Here is a 26882-nt window from a genome sequence, read left to right as displayed (position 1 = left end):
AAATAATGACAGAATTTTCGTTTTGGAAGTGAACTGCTCCTTTAACATGCAAAAAGTAATTGCAATAAAAAGTATAATATTACAAAATATAAACAATGACACCGCTTTCGCGGAAGTGACAATTCCTCAATAGTAATATTCATGAGGCGTCTTCCACGTACATGCATATTCAATGAGTTTTCGTTTAAAATCGTGTAGGCGGAGTCGGGGAGTATCTCTCCTCTCTACATTCCACCGGAAGCTCGACTGAAATGAGTGACCGTTGATACGCGCATGCGCACAGATGGCTATCCAATGGAAATTCGAGTTGAAATTTTAAATCTCACTGAGCGCTCACTAGTCAGTTAACGTTAGTTTCAGTCAGTTTATCTTTGATGGAGTGAAAATGACGGAGGAATCCGCAGTAAAAGTTTGCGTTAGAGTCAGACCTCTTATTAAAAGGTAAGAAAAGCTTAATATTAAAAGCGCGGAGCTAAATGTAACATAAAACAGTCCTATGTTATTTGCTAAGATTTAAGAAAGTCTTCGAGGCGGAGCGAACAGATGGCTTACTCATAGAAAAGGTTGTTTTTATTATATTTCTGAAGTAAACCTATTCTAAACACAAACTATACTTCATTGTGTAAAGGTGATTTTAAGATTACAAATCTTTTCAAGATATTTTGAACAATTTTATAAGTGAAGGAATGACATCCTCTAAATTCTATACAAAAGGCAGTTTTTGTTATATTTCTTGTAACGTTATACATTTTAAAAACAATAGAAACAATAAAATATTATAATATTATGATATTCAATTATAATATCTTCATATTTTGTTGGTTTAACAGGTTTTAGAATTAGAATTAACTACAAGTCTGTCAGTCAACCAACAGCTCATTGCATTAACCATCATAACGCATGTCAAACCAAGTTAGTTATAATGTTATTTTCGCTCCGTTTGGACCCAATCGTTATTTAATCATCATAAATAAATAAACCCATATTGTATTTGATCAGTAGTTCTCATTAGTGTGTGAATTTGATTTGATGCGTATGCATGTCTTTGTATGCATATACGTTACATCTAAATGTATGAATTAATAAACTAAATAATAAATGTTCTCTTCCTGGTCAAAACAGACCTGAATGCGTTATGATGGTTAATGCTCTGTTTAACGTTGATTCTCAGACTCAACAATAATCTTATGATGATTTTGATGATTTAAGGGAGGAGTCTGAAAGCCCAGAGCCAGTGCAGCTCTACTGGAGAGCTGACAAACAGGCCATCCATCAGCTGGATGATGATGGAGCTCAGACTAAGAGCTACAGCTTTGGTGAGTTGAACATCAGCGGATCTTCTTTGACCAGTCGAGCCATGCTTTATGTTCTGACCTTTATGTGTTTCAGACCGTGTGTTCAGTGCTGAAGAGACCACTGCTCAGCTCTACCAGGACATCGCAAAGCCACTGGTCGTGTCAGCAGTTGAAGGCTATAACGGTGAGTCCAGAAATTACAGTAATTACAAATATTTATACAGAAAACAAATATGTATTTTATGTAGTTGTATATATGATCACAATATACATTGATGTGATTTGTACTTATGCATTTAATTTGCTTGGTCACTGTTGATTCTTAATGCATAATCTCGTATTTTCAGGCACAATATTTGCATATGGACAGACATCTTCTGGAAAGACCTTCACCATGATGGGAAGTGAACATAACCGTGGAGTGATTCCTCTTGCCATGGCTGATGTCTTCAAAACTATTAAAAATGTAAGTGTATTTTAATGGTACAAGATTTGAGATCTGAGTGGAACCCTTTTACCGTGAATAAGAGCTTAAGCTTATATTTCAGTCTTTTCCCCCACAAAGGATTAAATGAATAGTGTACCTGAATATAAATTTTCAGCAAATTTATATATATTTTTATCAAAGTATTCCTTTAATAATCAGTGTCTTTTTCCTTCAGTATCAGTGAAATAAACCATAGTTTTATTTCTTTGCATCTATCTAGTGTCCAAAGAAGGAGTTTCTCCTGCGTGTGAGCTACATGGAGATCTACAATGAAACCGTCACAGATTTGCTCTGCGAGAGCTGGAAAAGGAAACCTCTGGAAATCCGTGAAGGGAACTACGTAAGTTTCATCTTTCATTGGACTCACACTGGGGATTTGAAAGTAGTTTTAGCTCTTAACCTGCCAACTGTGTCCTCAGAAAAACGTGTACGTGGCTGATCTGACGGAAGAGTTGGTGACGTCTCCGGAACAAGCCCTGTCCTGGATCACCAAAGGAGAAAGTAAAGTTGCACTCACTAATCGTCCCCCATTCTTTATCTTTTTGGTATACTGTGGTACTTATTTCTTCATCACTTTTTTTCGGACAGAAAACCGACATTATGGAAAAACAAAAATGAACCAGCGTAGCAGCCGCTCTCACACCATCTTCCGCATGGTAAGAAGCGTGATGAACTAGACTTTGTTTGGAATAGTGCTCATCTCTGAAGCATCTCCTTTATTTTGTCCATGCCAGATCTTGGAGAGTCGTGAGAGAAGTGACCCGGCGTCCGGTGAGAACGCTGATGGAGCTATCATTGTGTCACACTTGGTGAGTTCAAAACAAACCAGGAACCGTTGGCGTGATATCATTCACTGATGTAATTTTGATAAGCAGCATTTAATGTTTAGTCAGTGTATTGTCGTTTCCATGTTCCTTTAGAACTTGGTGGATCTTGCTGGTGCTGAGCGAGCGAGTCAAACAGGAGCAGAGGGTAACGATTTGTTTTAGTCTTTTAGTCTGTTGCGTTTAAACCTTATAAGATTTTACTTATTTTGATTTCCTTTTTTATGAATTGATTAATTTATTGTTTTTTAATAAAGATTGTTTCCTCAAACTGAGAAGTTCAAAAGTTGGTGTTTTTTTATTTATTATTATTATTTTTTTTATTATTATTATTTTTTTTATATGAAATTTGAGCAAAAATTTGTGCGGTCTGTTAAAACCCCTTTCTTGTTCTTCTATTTCAGGAGCCCGCTTTAAAGAAGGGTGCAACATTAACCGTAGTTTGTTCACTCTTGGTCAAGTCATTAAAAAGTTATCCGATGAGAGTCAGAAGTGAGTTATTTCATGACCTACCATGAATCTGTTTTTGGTCAAGCTATAGCTAAAACATAATGTCTTGTTTCTGTTCCATCCAAAAGGGGCTTCTTGAATTACAGAGACAGTAAACTGACTCGGATCCTTCAGAACTCTTTGGGTGGCAATGCCAAAACTGTCATTATTTGCACCATCACCCCAGCCACAGTCGACGAGACTGTCAGCACCTTACAGGTATGAGAGAAGACCTTTTTTCCTCTAATTCTGGATTGATATAGGTAGAGGTATTGAATTTCTTTGGGTTCTTACTGTGGTTAAAGTTTGCTAGTGCTGCCAAGCGCATGAAGAACGACCCTCACGTCACAGAGGTCTCTGATGAAGGAGCTCTCTTGAGAAGATACCGCAATGAGATTGTTGACCTCAAAAGACGTCTGCAAGAGGTGAGAATGTGGTTCACCTGTTTGACAATCATCCAGCAATAACATGACCCATCATCTCCTCGCATAATTGTTTTCCAACTCATTTCACAGGTTTCCTCTGTCACACAAACAACTGCGACCGAGCGAGAATCCCTGTGTCAGCTTCTGCAGGAGAAAGACCAGCTCCAGAGAGAGCAGTCGGACAGGATTAAGAACTTAACCAAGCTACTAGTTACTGCCTCAAATGTTGCCCTAATCCCAAAGGTAACAGGTTTCACTAGTTTTAACACTAGTAAACCCCAGTGTTCGTGAAGTCGATGGATCTGATTGTTGTTTAACTATAAAGGTTCCAAAGAGGAGAGTGACGTGGGGTGGGAAGCTGCTGACGTCTGCTCGTCTTCTGAATGAGGATTTCGGCGCGAGTGACATGAGTTTCGCAGAGCCATACATCAAGAAGAGAAGAGCTGACTGCTCTCTGCCCGATGAGGGAGAGGGTATGACTGTATTATCATTGGAGAAAATTAGCTTTAGGTGCACTTGAAAATTATAGTGCTTTAGGTGTGAAGCATGTAAATGTGAACATGGTCAGTGTTACACCAGATAAAGGTTTGTGAAGCAGTTGCTCAGTTTTTATGTTTATGTACAGATATGGATGAGTTTGACAGCCGGTTTGATTTCACTGCTCTGGAGGAACCCAACATGGACATGGAGATGAGCAGCAACACTGTCCGCAGCTCCTCTGAAGGGTGAGGACACCATTATTCTCACTACAGTCCTTTACACTCAAAATAGCCCATTTAAAATGTTTACCTAGTTTTGTTTAATGCTAAAAATGAATGTTCAGGAGGGGACTGTTTTTGTATATAAACCTCAGTGAATAATAATACATCATATAGTATCTTCTGACAAACTTTTCCATGCATAATTTGATTTTACGTGGGTAGAAATAAATGGAGCAGTGAAATCACTTACAGTATTGCACAGGTCTGATCACGTTTTCATCATTTGCCATTAGTGAACTTTGAACTTTTTGATCAGGATAAACTCTGAAATGTCATCTCGTTTTCAAGGGGATCCAAACATATCAAAATTATAAAAAAAAAAACAATCTGTTTGATGCATTCAACAACAAACGACACAATGACAATTAATGAGTCTCCTCTCCTTCAGGAGTCATTACTTGGACTCGCCTCAAGCGAGCGAGCTGACGTTGAAGGTAGTATCTCTAGAGCGTCAGCTGGAAGCAGAAACTCAGTGCAAACAGAGAGCAGAGGAGATGAGCACTGAACTCCAGCTGAAGATCTCAGAGTTGCAGAACAAGCTGGATGCTCAAGCCACACTTTCAGAGGAGAAGACCATCTCTCAGCTGGAGAAACAGATGGAGGCATTGCAGAGTCGACTGGAGGAGGAGGTTCAGGAGCGACAGAAGGCTCAGGAGGAAACTTCTTCACTCGAACTTAAGGTGGCAGAGTTGGCGCAAACTTCAGAAGCCCTGCTGCACTCGCAGCACACATGTGAACAGGTACAACTGCTGTTGTACAAGCAGCTCTTGGTTTATATTTGAGGTTGGACAGGTATTTGAATAACAGTAATGGGTTTTGAAAACTTCTTTCTTCTGACCATGAATATGGATTTTTTTTATTTAATTTTTTATAAAACCACTGTGTTCTGTGTTTAGCTAAAAAAAGATCTGGAAGAGGCCATTCAGTTCTGTGAGACTCTTGGATTTGAGAAAGTGAGTGAACCACAATATCCTGCATTTTTCTTTGGCCTGTTAAATGTACTTTCATTTGGAAATGCCTCGAGTTACAGTAGTAAGATGGGTTTGAATGCCATTTTGAAATTTATTTTGTAAAGGATGCTGTTATTGCCGAACGAGACTCGATCAAACACGCGCTTCAACTGATAACTGAAGATCTGGAGAGTCTGAAGGCAGATAAAGACTCCCTTCAGAAGGATAAAGATGCTCTGCAGAAGGACGTTGATGAGAGAAAAGATGCAGATGAGTTTGAGAAACTAGAGCAGGAGAGCAAGAAAGAGTACGAGGTGATCACATCAAAGCTTTAAAACTTCAAATTCTCACTTGGATTATTCTCTTTTTTTCCAATACTAAGACTAAGTCTCTACACGTTTTTCTAAAAAAATCTGTGTCTGACAGCTCTTAATAATATTTTAATTCCTCTCCATACAGAGAGAATTGGAGGCGGAAAACTCCAAACTGCAGGAAGATTTACAACATTCAGAAGACATGATCCAAAAGCTGAAGGTCTGTTCATGTTCACTTGATGTATGTCTTGTAGATGGACTCATTGCTGCACTTAAAGACCAAAAAAATGTATGAACTTACTGTTGTCCTCCACAGGCTGACCTGGCCATGATGTCATCTGAGCTTCAGAAGAAGACAGACCTGAATACTGAGCTACAGAGTTGTGTACGTCACTGAATCGCTGCATTTTTATTTATTGGTGGTGTATTTACTTTTAATTACTGGGTTTTCAATGTCTGATGCTGACCTCTGGAGAGAATGTATGGCCATGGAGACTATTTATGCAATGTTTATCAACATTTGCACAGTTCTCTTTCCCCCTATGCATTGACAAAACTGTATGTTGACTCTAGAAACTGGCATAATGTGTGGGCATATGGATGTGGATTCTCAAAGACGATCTATATGCAGATATTTATATTAACTCTGCTGTCCTGTGGCTACAAACGTCCTGTATTGTTGTGTATTTATTTATTTATTTCATATTCATTATGCTGTATTGCATTCTGCAGAGTGACAAGGATCTTGTCCAGGAAGTGACGCGTCTACGGCGCTCTCTTGACGATGCTGAGTGTGTCAGTTTGGATACCAAGAAAGAATGGGCCTTCTTGCGGACTGAGAACATCTCCCTCAAAGAGAGAGATGTGAGTAGAGTGCTGCTCTAGGGGAGATCAGGGTTCGCAGGTCATAAGTAGTGGTTTATTTTGTGTGATTCTGCTTCAATCAGGCAACCCTGACTGCAGGCTATGAGAAGATGGAAGATGAGGTGAAGATGCTTCAGGACAAGCTGGAGCAGGAGAAGTCTCGCTTTAAAAAGATGCAAACGGATCTTCAGAAAGAACTAATGGGTGCTTTCGACGAAAATACCAAACTAACTGCTCTTCTGGATGGAAAAGTCCCAAAAAGTAAGTGAAGAACATACACAGGGACATCATGATCTGAAGTCAACGTGAAATCTAAACTGACTGATTGTACAGTACTCTAAATTTGTTTACGGTTCAGTTGTGAACAATTTACAATGATCATCAGAACATTTGAAATGCTGATGTTTAATTAAGGAAAATTTAACCAGCTTTAAGGGGATTATTTTTTTTTATTTTTATTTTTTTTTCCCATCCATTGAAAGTCAGATTAATACATTTTTCAAGATTTAAATGGCACTTGAAGACATTTAAAATGAAATCCATATTAATCAAGTGGCTTAATCTTAAGTTAACTCCCTCAGGAACCAGCGCCAACGAGTGCGGCATGGGACAATCTTTGATGGGTGAATGCGGAAGCGGGTGGCAAGATTCTATTGTGTGCGGGTTCCGGGAAAGTAAAATTATTTGCGGGACTCCCGCAAAGTGGAAATATCTAACAAAATAAAATAACTAGAAACATTAAACCTTTATTTATAATAAAATAGACTTCACGGAATGGGAGGATACTGACGATACCATAGACAGCGACTTGTAATTCGGTTCCGAAATAGTGAGATATTAAAAGGTCAAGTTGGATGGATTAAAAGCACACAGACAGGATGATGTCCTCCAGTGTTGGAAAAGACGACTTTCCAAGATTAAGCAAAGTAACACGCCATGTACTTTGCATTCCAGCTAGCGCACCATTGGAGAGGGCTTTCAGTATTTGCGATTGCATACTGGAGCAGAGACGGATTAAACTGAAGCTCTCAAAAGTGAACGACATGCTATTCCTTCATGGGCACATTAAGTAGTCGTACACATTATTTATTTTGCAAAATATTTAAAATTGGTCTCTTGTTATTTAGTTATAAGGATATTTTTTGTTTAATGTTTGAAGGAATTGCTCAGGCCCCATAAGCTACTTTTCCTTTGAACATGAAATAAATCCAGGTTTATTATTATTATTATTATTATTATTATTATTATATTATTTATTAGGATTATTATTATTATTATTATTATATTATTTATTAGGCTATATAGCCTAATTATTATATGTAGTTTTTTTAAATTTACCTTTTTTTTTTTTTTTTTTTTTTTTACTGTATTTCTGTGTTCTAAGTTCCTTGTCCGTTTTCATCCATTTAATTAAACGCAAATAAAACACAACATTTTATTTATAGTCAACAGAGAAGCAAGTGAAAAAATAACAGAGTAGCAGGCAGAATATGCAATGTATTTAAAAGTCTGTGCCAGTCTGTAATATACAGAACATTATAATGAGAACAGGATTTTTAAAAGGATGTTGTAAATTCTCTTTGCAAGGTCTTAATTTCGTGGTGGAAAATTGGGTGAATTCCCCCTTTAGTTGGCTCTTATGAGGGGGATTCTTTTAATTTGAGGGGAGAGTTAGGGTATTTTTAACACAATTTTTAAACCACAATTATCCAACCGAATCCCCCCCTCATTTTCCAAAATGAAATTAATTCCCTGTTCGGGATTTCATATTTATATTGTGAGAAAGATACTTAATCAAGTTTACATGTGCGTTCACGTCCTTTTGTGCAGATGGAGGGTTTCCCACATATTTATTTGGCGGTCTGCTGTTGTTTTTATCACTGTATTTCAGAAGGAAACTGACTATATTTAGAACATTTTTCATGTCGTCTTTCATGTAATGCTTGATAAGGCAGCGTTTGTGAGCTAAGCGCTGCTTTACAGCTGTTACTGGAGAAATCACTCTCTTCTGCTCTTAAAGCGCCTCCTGCTGGCAGAAAATTTATTTGCATATATATGTACTGTATATATGGGGGTGGGGAGTGCCACCACAAATAGAGTACTGTAGACATGTGCCGGTATTCGGTAGGCCTGTCGCGATAGTCGATAAATCAATTAATCGCACTATAAAAAAATGAACTAATTACAATTTTTTTTTTCTGCCACGATTAATTTCATTTTTACATTTATTTAAAAAAAAAATCTAACGTCATGATGTGGGGTTAGTCTGGAGCGCCGCCCGCGGCAGAAAACATCCTCTCCGATGGCACAGATGTCCCAGGAATAAAGAAATAACGTCTCGATAGAGACCTTTCATTTGCTTGTGGATGTTTGCGTTGCAAGTGATGCATCATTTTACTTGCACTACTTTATTTTAATACCGCATAGAATATTTTCCAAGTAACTTCGATGCCCTTTCTGTCGGAATCGGCCTACTTTTTGCTTGCTTTATTTGGCTTGCTTAGCTAAGTATGTCAGTAGGCATGCGGTTGCGTGTGTCAACATGCCCTGTGAGTTAACGGGCCTGGAAAAAACAAGTGCATCGCACCGCGTCTCCATTATGAGCATGCATACCACATTTGAAAAAACGAACTTGAGCGCCCAAAAGATGTGATATGTGAAAGGCCCCTTCATCGGTCACAATGTTCACTTTAGGTTAACGGTTAAACTGACAATATGAGCATCCCCAACTGGCATATAAACATAATATAACACACAAGATTAATTTTAAGACACACAAAGTCAACATGTTGGTATTTCTTGCTCTGAATCTGCCATAAAATAAAATAAGTTTATTGATCTTTGAAAAGCTGTATGCGTTATAATGCCATTATCATTATATTTGTTGTAACTGGTCGTAGAATGACTATTATCGTTAATCGCGATAATTTCTTGGACAATTTACCGTCCAGCAAAACTTATCGTGATAGGCCTAGTATTCGGTAATGCGATATATCACGGTAAATAATATGCACAATATTGTTATCGTGGGCACTTCTAAATACTGTGAATAATTATGTATTACAAATTATTCAGAATTTGGAATGCATTTTAAGAATACTATTCCCATCCGCTGGTCAAAATGTGCAACACCGTTGTATGCTGCTTGAAAGATGCTTGTGTGCTCTGATGTTTTCAGTTGTTTTGACGCAATGTATTTTGTTTAAAGTGCTATATAAATAAAGGTGACTTGACATTAGTTAACAAACTGCCAAAGACAAATTCTTCTAAACGTTCATTAATCTTAGATATTTCAATATTTAATAACACATTGTTAAAATCAAAAGTTGCAACTGTTATTTAATGAGTTCATATTAATTAAGACTTTTTTTTTTTTTTTTTTTTTTTTTTTTTAAGATGAATAACTTCTGTAGCAAATGTAGCCATTGATAATTGTGAATGTTAATGGTTAACTAATGAGGTCTTATTGTAAAGTGATACCTATGGGCCTTTATAATTCTTTTGCACTTTAATCAGTGTAAAACTTTTAACTTTATATATTTTTCTGTATTGCTTAATTGTATATAAATGTTCAGGTATCTTTGTTATAAGGTATAAGGTTATTTAACCTGTTCTACTGTATTATGACCCATTTTTGAGGCTTAATTCCAATACCGTGTACTGTGATGATAATATCATGAGCTATTAATCGCAACAGGAAAATTTGATACTGGCATATCCCTAAAATAGAGTGTACGGCTGTGGGGAAAACTAAGATGTTCATTTTAAATGGGTATTTATCGGATTATTCCCACTAGCAAAGTGCTGAAAATGCAAAAATGCCCATCCCTAGTTTGAATAGACAAGGGTGAGTCAGAATTTTTATGTTTGTGGGAGCTATTCTTTTAAGATTAAACCAGTTGGTGCCTGGAGTGTTTCAGTTAGTGTTTTATGTCAATAATAAAAAGTAATTTTTTTACTTTGTTAACTCTTTTCCGCTTTCACAGATCTGACAGATAATTTTGTGTTGGAGAAAACTGTCTGCGACTTGCGTAAGGAGCTTGATCAGAGTCATGAGACCGAGAGATGTTTGCAGACTAAGATGGAGCACATGGAAACACTTCCTGTTAAAGTGGATGAATTGCAGAGACAGGTTAGAGGAACTGCATGACATCATCTTTGCTAACTTTCTTTGCTTGTACAAGGCTTAGTCTCATCCATTATGCTTTTTCAGGTGTGTGAGCTGTCAGAAGAGCTGCGTTCTGTAAGAGAGGAGAGAGACACTTTGATATCCGCTCAGGCCAGTGTGAATGAAGACCATCAGAGACTGAAAGATGAGGCGTCTAAAGTTCAGGATCAGCTGCTGAAGATGGAGAGTGATCTGGTTGATGCTCAGCTGAAGGAAGCAGAACTGAGTCAACAGCTCACAGAGACGTCAGAACGGCTCCAAAACATCCAGACAGATCTCCAGCACGTCACACAGGAGAAGAGCACACTGCTCATGTCATTAGAGGAGGCCACACAGAAGGTCCGTTCACACTCATCACTACACACCGTTCCACTAACTGACAGATTGAGTGATTTAACACTGTTTTTACCGTGTGTCAGTCGGAGCAGTTGAGTGCAGAGCTGGAGTCTGTTCGTGGAGAGAGAGATGTGCTTTTGTCTGAGAAGATGGAGGAAGTTCAGAGAGACCCAGATGAGATGGAGAAGCTGCGACACACTATCAGCTCAATAACTGAAGAGCGTGAGCAGCTCCAAGAAATTCTACAGGGCCTGAGAGAAGAAAGAGACCAGCTCAAGAGCGACATGGAGGAAAATGTGGAGATGGTGAGCATTTATTCCTAAAAGCCATGACAAACATGATGATCTCATCCGATATCAGACCTTTTTTAAACTCTTTTCGTTCTCCGCAGATGATTGAGACTCAAGCAGAACTGAGAGATGCTCAGGAGAAGGTGAAGGAGCTTCGGGGAAGACTACACGACCTGGAATCTCAGAGAGTTCAGAAGGTCGAACATTATGAGGACCAGATGAACTGTAAAGATGGACAGCTAGAGAAACTACAAGATCAGGTGACTGAGCAGTTTGACGTGTAGAAATATGATTTATTTTTCTAAACCGTAGTAGATGCATCCACAAACATCTCTCAGTAGTTATGGCTGTTCTTTAAATGCTCTGTATCAAAGTGTGTCATGTTTTCTTGAATATAAAGCAGCTTACAGAAGAGCTCAGTTCTGCTGTTTGTGAGAAGGAGCCTCTGCTCTCTGAGAGCTCGAACCACCAGGAGCAGTCTGATGTGATGGAGAAGATGAAAGCAGAAGTCACATCTTTAACACAAGAACGAGATCAGCTTCAGGAGAGACTACGGGAGCTGGAGACAGACAACATTCAGATGAGAACACAACTAGAAAAGAAAAATGAGATGGTGAGAAGAATAATCATCGAGTTGTTCATTAAAACGGGTCGATCTCAGGTTAAATTTCGCAAAACCTCAAGAATAATTTTTTTACATTAGTTAAGGCATGCATTCTGCCATTTTTCTTTTTGGTTTGTTCGTAATTCTGATTATTCTCATCAGTGAGTTTCATTAAATATACATGTCTTTACAGTAAATATTAAAACCGGTTTCTCATTTTAGTCTCCACCTCTTCAAAAAGCTATTTTTTTTATGTGTGTGTGTGACGTGTTTTTTTTTTTGTAAATCCAGTCCAGTCCAGTTGATGCAAATTAAATAAGTGAGGTTTTGTTTCAGATTCTGCAGGCTCAGGCAGAGGAGCAGCAGCATTTGAACCAAGAAGATTCCAGTGAGGAGAACAATTCTCCGCTTCAACAGGTCTGTTACTGACTTTATTTTATTTTTATTTTTTTTTTATTCTACAAGGATGTGAGTGTTTGTGCCTTTTAATCACTCTGTCTCTTATGGTGTAACACATATCGTTGACTTGATTGCAAATGAATGCACAGACACTATTTAACTGAACAGAGATGACATCACTGAATTCAATGATGAACTGCCTTTAACTATCATTTTGCATTATTGACACACTGTTTTAAATGAATGTTGATCAGTTGCTTTGACGCAATGTATTTTGTTTAAAGCGCTATATAAATAAAGGTGACTTTGACATTCTGCAGATTCAGACACTCAAAGAAGAGCTTGAGACTTTATTAGGACAGAGAAACCAGTTGACATTGGATCTTCAAGAGACCTCTCAACAGGTGGGACATAAGCTGAAGATCTGAAATTAGCTTCATGTGACATTGGTCTTAAGCCTTATGAATATATTTGATGTTTCTCAGGTGTGTGGTCTGTCAGAAGAGCTGCGTTCTGTAAGAGAGGAGAGAGACACTTTGATATCCGCTCAGGCCAGTGTGAATGAAGACCATCAGAGACTGAAAGATGAGGCGTCTAAAGTTCAGGATCAGCTGCTGAAGATGGAGAGTGATCTGGTTGATGCTCAGCTGAAGGAAGCAGAACTGAGTCAACAGCTCACAGAGACGTCAGAACGGCTCCAAAACATCCAGACAGATCTCCAGCACGTCACACAGGAGAAGAGCACACTGCTCATGTCATTAGAGGAGGCCACACAGAAGGTCCGTTCACACTCATCACTACACACCGTTCCACTAACTGACAGATTGAGTGATTTAACACTGTTTTTACCGTGTGTCAGTCGGAGCAGTTGAGTGCAGAGCTCGAGTCTGTTCGTGGAGAGAGAGATGTGCTTTTGTCTGAGAAGATGGAGGAAGTTCAGAGAGACCCAGATGAGATGGAGAAGCTGCGACACACTATCAGCTCAATAACTGAAGAGCGTGAGCAGCTCCAAGAAATTCTACAGGGCCTGAGAGAAGAGCGAGACCAGCTCAAGAGTGACCTTGAAGACACTAATGGGATGGTAAAGGCTGAATTCAGCAGTAGAGTTTTATAGTGGTGTATAAATGATAACGTGAGGTGTGTGAATATAGGAAATGTTTTTTCAGCTTATGCAGGTTCAGCAGGAACACAGCAGCTCACAGACAGACACACAGCATGATGAACTCCTCCAGCAGGTAATCAGAGACCGTCACAAGCTGATACTGACAGGGGTGTAAAAAGTACTCCAATTATACTCCAGTGAAAATGCAGATACAATTTTACTCCGAAGTACAAGCATTTGGCCAAAAACATTAAAAAATAAAATCATATTGAAGCATTTTTCTCAACATTTTTTTCAAAGCATTTTTCTACAAAGTGAAACTGCTTAAAAATAAACACCATGTTTTTTTAAGATAGAGAAACAAAGGTTTGGTTAAAGGGAAAACAAAACCTGCAATGGCATCGGTCAAACATCTATCTAGTGCATAAAACAACAATACAGTGCAGCACAGTGGAATTCAGTCCCTTAACATGCCATCCCATATGTATATGACCTATTATTATTATTATTATTATTATTTTATTTTTTTTGAAAAAAAAAAATCCTTGTCTCTGCATGTAATGCAAGTGTATAACACATTCAGTAACATTTAATTTAAAGGAAATATTCCAACAAAAAATGAGAATTGCATTTAAATTCTCATCTTTGATTTTATTTGTGCTTGTGCATTCAGCCAATATATTATACAGACCGCTACAGAGATAATGAATAAACTTTGCTACCTGAATATGCTTTCACACATTTGATGACCAACCTTTGATACCAGACATTTATCTGATGAAAGTTGTAACTGAAGCTGAAATGTTTGTGCTTGATGCATGAAAACAAAGTCCATTGGTTGACGCACACATTTGAGTTGCCTTTTACGATATTTCATCTGTGCAAGATAAAATAAAAATGCTTAAATGTAATGGGTACTTTTCAAGTTGAAATAAAATTTTAAGGAGTACTTTTGCTTTTAATTGATAAAATTTCTAAACAAATGTAAGCAAGTACAAGTGGTCATTTTAAAATGTAATTGAATAAAGTGCAGATCCCTCTTATAATACTACAGTACAGTAATGAAGTATTTAACACTACTGGATACTGATGGTCATGGTGTAAATTGTCTGACAGATGCAGCAGCTTCAAGAGGAGCTGGACACTGTGAATGAGGAGAGGAACCAGTTAAAATCTGATCAACAGGAGAATGTAGAAATGGTGAGATGGAAGTGCTTTTGAATAGAACATGAGAAACCGGTTTTCCTCCACATGAGCACAAATACTGTTATTGGTATTCTTCTATAATTTCATGACATTAAAAAATGATAAACCTGCTACTAAATGTTGGGATCTGCTCAAGGCTGCATTTGTTTGATCAGAAATGCAGTTAAACAGTAATTTTGTATAATATAATTTTCTATGTGTAGATGATAAAATGTAATTTTTTCCTGTTCAAAACTGAATTTTCAGCATCATTAATCCAGTCTTCAATGTCAAACGATACTTCAGAAATCATTCTAATATGCTGATTTGCTCAAGAAACATTTCTGATTACCAATGATGAAAACCGTTGCGCTGCATCGTTTGAGGAAATCATAATACATTAAATTTTTCGACATTCTATGAATAGAAAGTTCAAAAGAACAACATTTATTTGAAATAGAAATCTTTGCAAAATTCCAAAGTCTTTACTGGAACATTTGATCAATTTAACGCCTGAATTTGGAAAAGCCTGTCTTTTAACCGGTTAAATGTCACCCCGTCCCGTATACGGGACGCCTACGTTGACTATACTATATTACAATCAAATCTAATCTAATGTTGACAAACTATATATCGTTGGAAAGGTCTAAGACTCCCAAATATATATTATACCAATATTTTTTGTCAAAAATTATGTAGGAAAAGTAATAGATCAATTTATGACAAGAGTGCACCCTCAGAAATTTGCATTACAAAAGGAGCTTTGACCTTTGTTTAAAAAAAAGATTTCCTCGTTGCCTTTTTCTCTATCACATTTTAGAAATCATCAGAAGTTATATATCACTTGAAAACATAAAATCTCAAAATTCATCCTTCAAAACCCATTTTAAAATCAGACAAAATGTTTTAAGTCATGAATTTTAAAAATTTAGGTTTGTATCATGCACATTCAAGTCTATCTTCAAAAACGTGAGTGACAGTTAACAGGTTAAGTGCCTATTTTAATAAATCCTTTTTCTTTTCATTTTTTCAAATGCAGATGATTGAAAATCAGGAGGAGTTGAGAGGAGCTCTTGAGAAGGTGAAAGATCTTCAGAACACCATACGAGAGCTGGAGTCTCAGCAAACTCTAATGGAGACCAAACTCCAGGACTCTGAAAACACATGCCAACAGCTGCAGGAGCTACAGGTTCAGGTAGATCATGATCATGTGACTGATTGACATGTACTTCTCATTTACTATGGTTTTCTGGTTTGACATGGACTGTTGATGAGTGTTATTTGCAACAAAAAAAAAGTGACTTGAGACCAAAAAGTTCAAACTGTTTATTTGCTTTGACCTTCACAGATGAAGCAGCTGAGAGAGGAGTTTGAGAGTGTGTGCCATGAACGAGAGCGTCTGCTGTCTGAACGCTCCATGAATACACTCAGTGAAACTGAGTGTATGGAGCAGATGAAGACCAGCATCCGCTCTCTGATGGAGGAGCGAGACCAACTCGGGCAGACACTGCAGGACCTCAGAGACGAGGTGGAGCAGCTGAGGAGAGAGCAGCAGGAGAGAGAACAGATGGTAAAAACGACAAGAGGAAAATTGAATTTCTTATTCTGGGCTACTCATCCTACAATGGCTTCTATACATCTGCATATAGATTTACAATCACTGCGCTTCACAAATAATCATTTTGAAATATCCAACAGTTACAGTTATGTTAGTATAAACCATCTGAATGTGTTAGTAGTTCCTGGGGGTGGGTTAATCATCTCTGGCTTTCATTTTAATGAAGTATTCCCTTCATTCAGATGGTCCAGTTGAAGTCCGAGCTTCAGGCTGTTTGTGCTGAGAGAGACCGTGTGGCATCTGAAAGAAGCGGAGAGATGGAGAAGATGAGCTCTGTGACTGAGGAGCGAGATCAGCTCCTGGAGACTCTACAGCAGCTTACAGATGAGAACACGCAGCTCAAGAGAGACCAGCAGCAACAGGACGAGACCGTGAGACCCTTTTCAATGTTGTTCTTCTCTGTTTCTGGTCTAGAATGTAAATCTAATTTCTTCATGATTCCTAGCTGGTCCAGGTGAGAGAGCAGTTCCAGTCGGCCTGCACTGAGAGAGACCGTCTGCTGTCAGAGAAGAACAACAGCGATCTGGAGAATACGATGCTAGAAGAACTCCAGACGAGCCTGGCTTCTGTCACTGAGGAGAGAGAGCAGCTTCTGGAGATCCTGAAGGTCAACAGAGAGGAGAAGAACCAGCTGAGGAGAGACCTGGAGGAGAAGGAAGAGACAGTGAGTGAATGGAGTCATTCTTCAGTCAGGTTTAATTTTGACAAGGATAGTCACCAAAAAAAAGAAATTTCTGCCATTTATTTACTCACTCTCATCATTCCAAACCTGTTTGACTGACTTTCTTTTGTGGAACTTAAAAGAAGATATTTTGAGGAATGATGGCATCCTAACAGTTTTGGTCTGTTTGACTTCCATTGTATTTTAGTCTATACTATGGAAGTCAATAGAAACTGAAATTGTTTGGTTTTCATCATTCTCCAAAATATATTTTGTGTTCAGAATAAGATTGTGAAAGGTCCCTTTAATCTTAACAAGTAAAACGGATTTACATTTAAACATGTCACATCGTGGCTTTTATCAAACCTCAAGTGGATTTTGCAATTCATATCTGTAGCCTATTTTGCATTGTTTCCAAAAATGTTTATTTTGGGTACAGCTCAATCATTATTTTCTTAAATGAGTGTGCTCATTTTTATTTCATCAGTTGCTGCAGCTACAAGAAGAAATCCAGTCGTCTTCTGCTGAGAAAGAACAGCTACTTTCTGAGAGGACAAAAGAACAGCAGGAGAAATTAGCAGAGCTGAAGATGGCTAACGCTAACATTGCCTCTCTGACTCAAGAGAGAGACCAGCTGCTGGAAACACTGCAGGGCATGAGAAATGAGAGAGAGCAGCTGAAGAGAGATCAATTAGAGAAGAGCGAGATGGTAACAGAAGTGGAATGCATACGATCAGCTTCTGTCTAGCATAGTTAGACTCTGATTAAAGTTGAACGTTTCTCCACTTTCTCACAGATGGTGCAGTTGAGACAGGAGCTGCAGTCCGCTTGTGCTGAGAGAGACCGTCTGACGGCAGAGAGAGATGCTGCATGTAATCCATCTGGCTCTTCCTCCAGTATGACATCTCTGAGTGAGGGAGGAGACCTTCAGGAGATCCTGCAGGGTGTTCGAGAGGTAATGAATACGCTGGTCTAAAGCAGGCCAACTGGTCATGAACAAAGGCAGAGCTTATCGGAGTTAACGTACAGTCCGCACCACTTGCCCCATCCGGTCGCCAGTGGTCGCTGTTGCTCGTGTTGCTGGAAATCACCAGCTCTCCATTGAAATGAATGGGATTGTGTCGCTTGTAGTGTGAACGGGGCTTTAGAGTTTTATTTTTACTCATTAAAATCTCTCTTCAGTTGATTCAGGTCCAAGGAGAGCTCAAACAGAAGAAACATCAGGTGTCTGATCAGATGAGTCCCACAGGGAAACAGAAAGCCCTTGATCAGGTGCGTAACTGTCTGTGTGATCTTTTCATTCAAGAGACGTTTAAGCACATAGTATGTATAGGGTTTCTGCAAGGTCTTAAAAACAAATTCCAGCTTTCAAAAGCTTTAAAGCCTTAAAAGATCTTAAATCTGAGCAGAAAGTCTTACATTTTTAAAGTACTTGGTCAAAAAAAATAAAGTATATTAATTCTTCTACTGTATTTTGTATTGTTTCAGTACAAATATCTGAACATCCTTAAATCAAGATACATTTACTTGAAATGTTAAATGAAGATGAACTTTGTGTTTTCTGAAAAATGTAGTTTTCTGACCCCAGTGGCAGATATGGAAAATATAAAAAAAATTAGTTTGAAGTTGTTGTTTCGACATTGTAATGTTGTTAATATGTTGTTAATACATTTACATTTAGAGACCATATTGGCATATTGTTTTCCTTTCAATTGACCTCTTATGTTTGGTTCACTTCAGTAAAAAGGTCTTAAGTCTTAAATTTATTTTCAATAAACCTGCTGAAACCCTGTATAATGTTGAGTACTGTTGGAATTAAATGTGTATATATTTTTTTTCTACAGTGTTTTTAAATGAATCCATCAAAACGGAAGCTGTCAAATCCAATTTCTTTTTGTATTGGTGCTGAATCTTTTGGTGAAGTAGGGGAATTAACATCTGCTTTGCTCACAGAATTTCATCATTACTTTCATGATTAGCTTGCAATGAGCAGTCAATTGGTTTTTAAAGGAACATTTAACCCAGAAATGACTTTTTTTTTTATCCTTTACTCAACCTCATATTGTTTCAAACCACAATCCCTTTTTTTTCGGTGGAAACCAAGATATTTTTAGACATTTTGGTCTTTGTTTTTGACTTCCATAGAACAAAAAAAAAAGTGTTATGGAAGTCAAAGGAAACTTGAACTGTTGATTGCCAACATTCTCCAAAACATCAAGTACTGCAAGAATTGTTAATGGAATAAAAAGTATAACAAGAATGGTTCTGTTCCTTACCATACCCGTTCTTCATGTTCTGTGTTTTTTCTTTGTGATCGCATCCAGATTCAAGCTCTCACTGAGGAGATGGAGTCTCTGAGGAATCAGAGGGTAGTGCTCAGGAAAGATCTTCAGGAGGCAACTGCGATTGTGAGGCTTCATCTCATCAGTGTAATGTCATCTGAGCTCCACCCTCACATCTGACTGAACTGATTTTTTCTTCTTGCCTGTAGTCTAAAATGTACCAGGATTTACTGCACGTTACTAAGGAGGAGCTGAAGCAACAGCAGAAAGAGAACGCAGAACTGATGGAGCGGAGTGCTGCAAAAGAGTCTCAGCTTCAGCAGCAGGTGAGCGCTGTAAGACACGGATTAACAATCCTCACATAAGACAAGTGAATGATTAAATACTGGAAATCTCTTATTCTGTTTCCTTTCAGTTGAGTCAAATAAGTGAAGATCTCTCAGCTTTACGAGTCCAGCACAACACCGAGATCCAAAACCTCCAATCAAAGCTCACCTCACTTACCAAAGTGAAGGATGAACTCCAGGATACATTAAAGATGACCAGTGAGGAGGGAGAACGACTGAGACAGACTCTTCAAAACAGTGAGGAGATGGTAAGCTTGTTACTCATTTCTGTGGTGCATGGTGGTCATTTCAGTTTGGACCGCTCACACTGCATTGAAAGCAGCTCGTTTCTTAAAGTAATTTGTTGCTTCTTTAGAGAAACCAGTTGACAGGGGAGCTCGAGTCGCTCACTGTTATGAAGGATCAGCTGGAGAATAAGACTTGTACTGAGCAGGTCCTTGAGTCTTTAAGAGATGTCACGAAAGAGAGAGATCAACTCAAACAAGAACTGGAGGGGAAAATGGAGAAGGTGAGGTTTTACAATGTTCTGAAAAGGGTGGTTGAATTAATAAATCGCACTCCTAAACCCAGGTCTTTTGGTGGGTGTGCGGTGTTTTTGGACTAAATGTTCTTTGTGGAAAAAGCTTCTATAGATTATTAATGTTCTTTACACTAAGAAAAAAAGGTTATTTTAAGAACCGCTCACTGAAAGGTTCAAAAATGGATCTTCTGTGGCATCGCTGTAAATACACCCTTTAGGAAGCTTAATTTATAAGAGTGTAAGGTGACTGTAGATCATATTCCAGTGCAGTTTGGGTGGTAGGAAGATGTTCACTGGTCAGTAAGTCTGTGTTTGTTAACATTTGTCATACCCCTCCACAGCTAACACGCATTGAAACAAAAGCAGACCAGCTGGAAAAGCAGAAGATCCTTCTGGAATCTGAAGTCCATTCCCTCAGTCAGGTGTGTGTCGTCTTTACATGTTCTAACCTAGAATAACCTGCTCCTTTAACTTGTTTTAAGCTAAGTTTCCTTGTGTTTCAGTCTCTCATTGAGGTGAACTGCAGTGTGTCTGATCAGAGTAACCTGCAGTCAAAACCCAGATCTGGATATCTGGTTCCTGAGATCGATGTGTCTGATGAGAAGATGCAGGTAAATGCTGATGTTGACTCTGTGTCTTCTTCTCAAGACTCTTTGATCCTTTTCAATAGTCTGATTTGAGGTTTTTCTTCCATGTGAAGGCGGCATTTATGAAGCTCCAGCAGATCATCGACCGTCCCACTAACACTTTATCTGACGTGAACCGTGAAGAATGGGCTGTGATCTTTCAGCTGGTGCCATTCATTCCAAAGGATCAGAGAATGGTCCACGACAAACACACCAAGAAAACAACCAGACTGAACCACGTGCTGATCAAGATTGCGGTAAGAGTCAGCAGAGACACGAATCACAACTGTGGATGTTTTGCAAACTTAAGAAATACTCACAGAAGGACCAACCATTATAGGAGGCGTACAGGAGACTGGCGCAGCGCTACAAGACACACTTTGAGACGGAGGTGCAGCGTGACGTGGCCTCGTTTGAGGAGTCTCGACTGCAGGACCTGCTCGTGCTCATGGCCCAGACTCCATCACAGTCTTTCCGATCTCTCCAGGATGACTTCCAGCAGCTCTGGGATCAGAGACGGTCATGTCTGTTGGAAAGACGTCAGGAGTACTTGCAGGTATGATCATGTTTATCGTTTATAAACACTAGCCGTGTCTTCACTATCGGGCCAGAAGTGAGGATGCTACTGCATCCCAGGGTTAGAGGTGTTTCCACGTTCACTTCTGGGGTCTGAGTGAGCCTCATCAGGGCTTCCTCTGGGCCAACAGCCAGGGATTTCTGACCTGCCGAACACCTTAATGCAAAGCAGGCCAACTGGGGCTTGAGGAGTGGTAATGAACAAAGGAAGAGTTTATCTGAGTTTGGAGACAGTCAGCACAGCTGCCTCATTTCCCATTTTTTCATATAACGCTACCAGCTATCAAGCTAACATCAAACTTGAAATATTAACTGTTTCAAAGTCACTTCGTTGTATTAACGTATCTTGTGTGTGTGTGTGTGTGTGTGTGGATTAGAAACTGGAGGCTGGACTAAAGGTTCTGGAGGACGGTTTAGCCAAACATGAAGTGATGGTGTCAGAGGAGCGTCAGCACAGGACTCGTGAGCTGGAGGAGCTCAGATCTCTACTCCGATCTCCTCAGGCCGCCGCTATTGTACAGCTGCATGAGCGACAAATCGCTCGGCGTACCAAAGCGGCGGAGCGTCTCAATGCGTTTTATTTTGTAAGCAACGCATATGTTTGTAAATGGTTTTGTGTTTGTGTTTGTTTTTCGCACCTTTTCTGACCATAAGTGCTTGTCAACAGGCTCTGTTGAATAAATGTGACTCTGCGATTTCGCCCCTCAAATTGTCCTCTGCCGAGTCTGAGCAGCGGCTGAAGGATCAGAGAAGAGAGACTATAACTCTGCTTCAAGCTCAACATGGCACCCTGCCCAAAACTGAGACTGAACTTCTGCAGGACAATCAGCGTCTGTCACTGCAGCTGCAGCAAACCCAGAAACAGATGGAGGTATGGAGAGCAGCAAAAAGCTTGAAGTCAGCAGGAAATAAAAATCACACTGTTTACTAAGTGCATTTTATTTTGAGTGATTTATGCATTTTCTATTCTTTTTAACCTCCTAATTTTTTTATATGTATATAACTAGAGCTTCTGACTAAAACGATGCATTTCTTATGGTGATGCAGGACTTTACCAGTTATTTAGTACACAAACTCTGCCATCAACACAGTGACAGTGTTACAGAACCTGTTGTTTTTAAAGGCATCCAGACTTAAAGATGTTGTTTGTCTGACAGGATATTCAGGAGCAGATGAAGAAACTGAAGGTCCAGGCTGATACCTCAAATCTTCAGCTTCAGGAACTATGTGGCCAGCTAAAAGAAAAAGAAGCCCTCATCCAGAGCTTAAAAGACAAACTTAAAGAGTCAGAGGTTGGTTAATAGTTGGCTAATACTTAGAGTTTGTGCTGGTCATTAAATGCTTGAGGTTTGAGTCTATAAATCAGAAGATCTATATTCTGTAGAAACATGCTGAGAGCCTTGCAACACATTTTCGTTCACCAGCACCATATTTGTATTTTTCCTAATTGAAAACCAAATTGGGGATGGGCATTTTTCAGAAATATTGTATTTGAGTATTTGGGCTCATAAAAAATAAATGGAAAAACGAATATTTAAATATTTATTTAAATGACGTTTTTAATGAGAGAGAGATAATTTTTTTTAATGTTTTTGTCACCATTTCTGAACAAGCTTATTAGGCATTATACACATTCACAAAAGTTTTATGTTATATCTCCGTTTTCTTTTAGTTGTAAAAGTGTGTAAATGTATATTAAAAAAAAAAATCCTCAGTCTACTAGTGTTTGGATTTGAGTTTCACCGATTCATTTGATCAAAAGTAATTGCATTTTGTAAGATGATTTTGATCAAATAATTCTAAATTGCAAGGCAGATGACAACATTCTGTAATCAAATAGAATCAAAACACACTCCACAGCACCACCCAGTGCATCTAGTTATCATTTGAATAGTGTTTTTATTTTTCAAATAATAATTACAGATTGAATATTTGACTCTTTGTGCACACCCCTATACTGAATATAATGTGATGTTCATTTTGTGACAGAATGCAGTTTTTGATTCTCTCAGAGTGCAAATCATGCTTGGCTTTCCTCTATATTTGTCCTGCAGGTTCTGGCTAAAAGGAGCATGACCCCAGGAGCCGCTGAGCTTGCCGCCCTAAAAGACAAACTTGTCAAAATGGAGCTGGATCACATTGCAGTCACAACAAGTCACGAGAACGAGTATGTGTGCCATCGCACTGCTGAAATGAGCCTGATTATTAGTCGCTTACTCCACTGATGTACAGTTTAGTCTGGGAAGAGGGTTTAATATGTTTCTGTGATCGTTCTATTCTAGAATTGCACAGATGAGCTCCATGCTGGAGCACCGAGCCGATGTCATCCGCAAGCTGAAAGAGACCCTGAGGAAGATGCAGCAGGACGATGAACAGTCATGTAAGACAGTTTGATTAGTCGATGTGGGATTGATTTCACAAATGACTGATTATGTAGAGCACAACTGACTTCCAGTGATTGCATGGGTTAGGTTAGGGTTGAAGAGCATCCTGAAAGCTCATGGAGACTTTTTTTTTTTTTTTTTGATGAATCATTAACCATAAGATCAAGAACATGAATCGAGAATGTGTTGTTGTGACTTTCTAAATGATTTGTGCACATCTTTCTTGAATTTTTTTTTCACCATTTAATCCGTGTAAATGTCTTCTACAGTCACAGATGGCGGTGAGTTTGACATTAAATTGGGCTCAAGCACCAGTGCGGTCACGTCCCTCAAAGAGAAGATGGAGGAGCTGCAGAAGAAGAACACTCAGTTTGAGGGGTAACCACACTGAAACATCACTTCATATCTGCTGTGGCCTGCACTTGTGTTTTTGACATTGACCACTTTCATGCAGGTTCAGATCTGTCCCTTTTAATTTCCTGTCATAAGGTTTTTTGTGGATTTTAAAAGGGTCTAAAAGTCTTGATTCACCCTTCCACAATTTAGGCCTTAATATTATTTATTTAATTCCCCGAGTAGAAAGACATTAATTGACATTAACAAGAAAATTGTGACATAAAATTTTTTAATGTATTGCAAAAATGTAAAATATTATAAATCTTAATATTTTGGTCTCTGTTCCAGTTCAAATATCTACACATCTTGAAATCAAGATTAATTGAGATGCAAAATTAATAAATTAAGACTTGTTTTCTGTGAAACTGAGCTAAATTTAAGTTTATGCTAAAACAAGAACAAATATCTGTCAGTGGGAAATGAAAACTTATTTTCTCTTTGGATAAAGTTGATTTCTCTCAAACCATTAACCAATATTTTTTATGAATTTCTCATAAAACAATACTTGTGTTATAGTAAATGTTTGTTGATTTAAGAATCTTTAGACATTTGCACTGGAAAATAAGACAAAAATACTGAGGGAGAACACTTTTTTACTTTTAGAAATGTACTGAAGTATTGTTCCATTCAGTTTATTCCTTAAATTTTCTTTTGGTCTTAAAAAGTCTCCTCTGTCTATAAGTAAGTGGCAGAAGCGTATGAATCAAACATCTTTGAACTGTTCCTTCTGTAGTCTGGTGAGCAAGCAGCAGGAGGAGATCAACAAATGGAAGCGGCGAGCGTACAAGATGAAGGAGTGCAAGCGAGACACTCCATGCACCCCGACCAAACGCCATCCTCCTCTGACAGAGACTGAAGTCAACTCCCCGAAGAGGACGTTCCTGGACTCTCCGAAGAGCAAGTTCTTTGACGTGCGCTCTAAAGTTCCCATTGGCCTCAACCATCCCACACAGTTCTTCGATAACTCCAATCTTGGGACGGTGCCAGGTATGCGATCGCTGCGTCTCATGCAGTGTGTCATACAGTCACACACTGATCAGTTACTAGTGTTTTCATGATAGATGTTTCCCATATGCCGGCTGAGGCCATCGTGGATTCTTCAGACAGTGATGATGAGGGTAAATGCACGTGTGAGGTGTTATGGGTGGTGTTTTTCACGCACTCCAGTGCTTTCAGGACAGTGTTTAACTGGCCGCAATGTGAAGCTCCCAAATCCAATACTTTCTGATTGGCTGTGTGTGTGGTATCATGGAGAAATTTCCCTTTAAGTGTGGATTTAGAAACCGTTCGTCACTCAAATATTGTCTGGTTAGGACACCGTAGGGCTGCATGATGAATCGTATTTTAATCACGATTATAATTACTGCATCTCAGGATTTATTAAGCATAATTGTCTGTGATATTTGTCCTCTGGTTGTTCATCCTGAAGACATTTCAGTGTAATTTGGCACTTACACTGTCTTCCAACAAGCCTTCATGGTTGTGGTCTCCAGATTTCAAGAGTTTAAGACCCCCAATGAGAGCTTTTCTCTTAAAGGGCTCTTGCTTTTTCACTTTGCTGTTCTCTACCATGCGAGTAAATGACTTTCATATGCAACTAAATCTTTAGTCTAGGTGACTAAATTATGTCTAATATTAGCCTATGGCTAATTTTACTCGCCAGTGAGTTGGAGGCTAAGAATAAGTTTAGCATAAATATATTCTCACTCACCGAACACTCTGAGCGCCTCAGTTTCACTCTCCATCAACCAATCTGTGCTTTTTTACTTTATGCATTTGACCACTGTCATATTCATTATTAATATAATAAGTGTTACCCTGGCTTTATTTGGAAAAATAGTATTCCCAATGCACACAATCTTCCCAGAATACGGAGTGCTCTGTTGGTTACAATGTTTACTTCGTTTTTAATTATATTTTTATTACATATTTATTTGTGAAAAATACTTTATCTAAAGTATAAATGTTTATTTTAAAGGTAAATCTTTTTTAATCTTGTCAAATTATTTCACATTTTTTAAATATTAATAAAGAATAAAGATTATATCGGCTATCCACCCCCGGCTCTTTCCAAGATATCGGCATCGACCTCAGCGATCAAAAAAAACAAAACAATATCGGTCAACCACTATTCATTATCCATTATCATGCAGCCCTAATACACTGGTGCCTGGTTTCTTCACTACTGTCACCTGATGGAGTTGGAGATCTTTGGCTTGGCTATTTGGGGTTTAAAAGACTATTTTAATTGCACTGCCACTACTGAATGAGAAAACATGAACAATGTTGATATGAATATTGACACTGGTGTCTTCTGTATAGATGCTTTACAAACTAAATAACAGAATTTTACATTAGCACTGTTTATTACTGCGAAAGCTGCTTTGACACTATTTGTACAATATAAAGTGCTGTAGATATAAATGTGACTTGACTTGGGTCCCTTACTCTCTGTCTGCTGTTTTTATTTTAGATACCAGTTCCAGCTCAGCCACTGCATCAGATGCAGCACCAGTAGACGACTGGTGGCAGATTCCTAATGCTTTGCCAGAAAAGCCTGATGCTTGCACAAATGCTAACGCTTGCCCAACACAGTGATCTGGACCGTGATCTTGGATCTATTTTTCCGTCTCTTTCTCTGTCTGTTGGAAAGTTAATTTGAGAGAAAAGTCCTTGGAGTCTAATCATTCACCAACTAATGAACGTTAAACGTGTCCTGAGATAATGACATGTTCTAAACCCCATCCACCATCTGTCCTGCTGTGGAAAATCAGAAATCTGGAAGCTCTTTATGATGCACCAAACTGATGTTCATCTCCACAGCTGGAGATGCACCACAGTGAACATCCAGTGAGCACTAAATATACTCGACTCTGCAGTCGTTGTCTGTGTCTCTTTTTTTGTGTATGTTGGATTTTTTTGTGTATGTTTTGGAGTTTTAATGTTTTATGTAAATAAAGTCAGTGTTTTAAATGTAAA

General features: G+C 38.6%; 1 protein-coding gene across 4 annotated transcripts; it reads left to right on the top strand.

Moving 5' to 3' along the window:
• The first annotated feature begins 285 nt into the window (after positions 1-285).
• cenpe (centromere protein E) lies at positions 286-26882 on the top strand. Of its 4 annotated transcripts, none has more exons than XM_026254860.1 (57): positions 286-441; positions 1210-1316; positions 1390-1479; positions 1643-1761; positions 2003-2122; positions 2202-2283; positions 2371-2438; positions 2517-2591; positions 2703-2754; positions 3011-3098; positions 3185-3314; positions 3401-3520; positions 3611-3763; positions 3846-3993; positions 4146-4245; positions 4670-5021; positions 5178-5234; positions 5357-5545; positions 5691-5765; positions 5862-5930; positions 6278-6409; positions 6493-6670; positions 10396-10541; positions 10623-10916; positions 10997-11218; positions 11305-11463; positions 11607-11816; positions 12144-12224; positions 12527-12610; positions 12692-12985; positions 13066-13287; positions 13373-13441; positions 14425-14508; positions 15533-15688; positions 15842-16063; positions 16294-16482; positions 16557-16775; positions 17260-17481; positions 17569-17727; positions 17955-18044; positions 19097-19180; positions 19264-19380; positions 19470-19649; positions 19757-19909; positions 20263-20343; positions 20425-20532; positions 20622-20804; positions 20888-21103; positions 21501-21707; positions 21791-21994; positions 22281-22415; positions 23178-23290; positions 23406-23503; positions 23777-23885; positions 24637-24890; positions 24965-25021; positions 26377-26882. In XM_026254860.1, the coding sequence occupies exons 1-57, from the start codon at positions 386-388 to the stop codon at positions 26499-26501; spliced, it is 8106 nt and encodes a 2701-aa protein (XP_026110645.1). In that variant the 5' UTR covers positions 286-385; the 3' UTR covers positions 26502-26882. The 4 variants fall into 4 exon arrangements, with proteins under 4 accessions (XP_026110645.1, XP_026110685.1, XP_026110617.1 ...); XM_026254900.1 differs by having other exon boundaries at positions 11604-11816; positions 15533-15682; XM_026254832.1 differs by having other exon boundaries at positions 11604-11816.

This window comes from Carassius auratus, chromosome 1, assembly GCF_003368295.1.
Source record: "Carassius auratus strain Wakin chromosome 1, ASM336829v1, whole genome shotgun sequence".
NCBI lineage: Eukaryota > Metazoa > Chordata > Actinopteri > Cypriniformes > Cyprinidae > Carassius > Carassius auratus.
Note: the sequence above shows the minus strand (reverse complement) of the source record. Positions and strands in the feature narration are given on the sequence as shown.

Bases quoted from the DNA above. Each gene is read 5' to 3' on its own strand.
- cenpe (XM_026254832.1), top strand. From the start codon at position 386: ATGACGGAGGAATCCGCAGTAAAAGTTTGCGTTAGAGTCAGACCTCTT. The intron at 5,022-5,177 runs GTACAACTGCTG...TTCTGTGTTTAG, and splicing joins CGCAGCACACATGTGAACAG to CTAAAAAAAGATCTGGAAGA. The intron at 17,482-17,568 runs GTAACAGAAGTG...ACTTTCTCACAG, and splicing joins AATTAGAGAAGAGCGAGATG to ATGGTGCAGTTGAGACAGGA.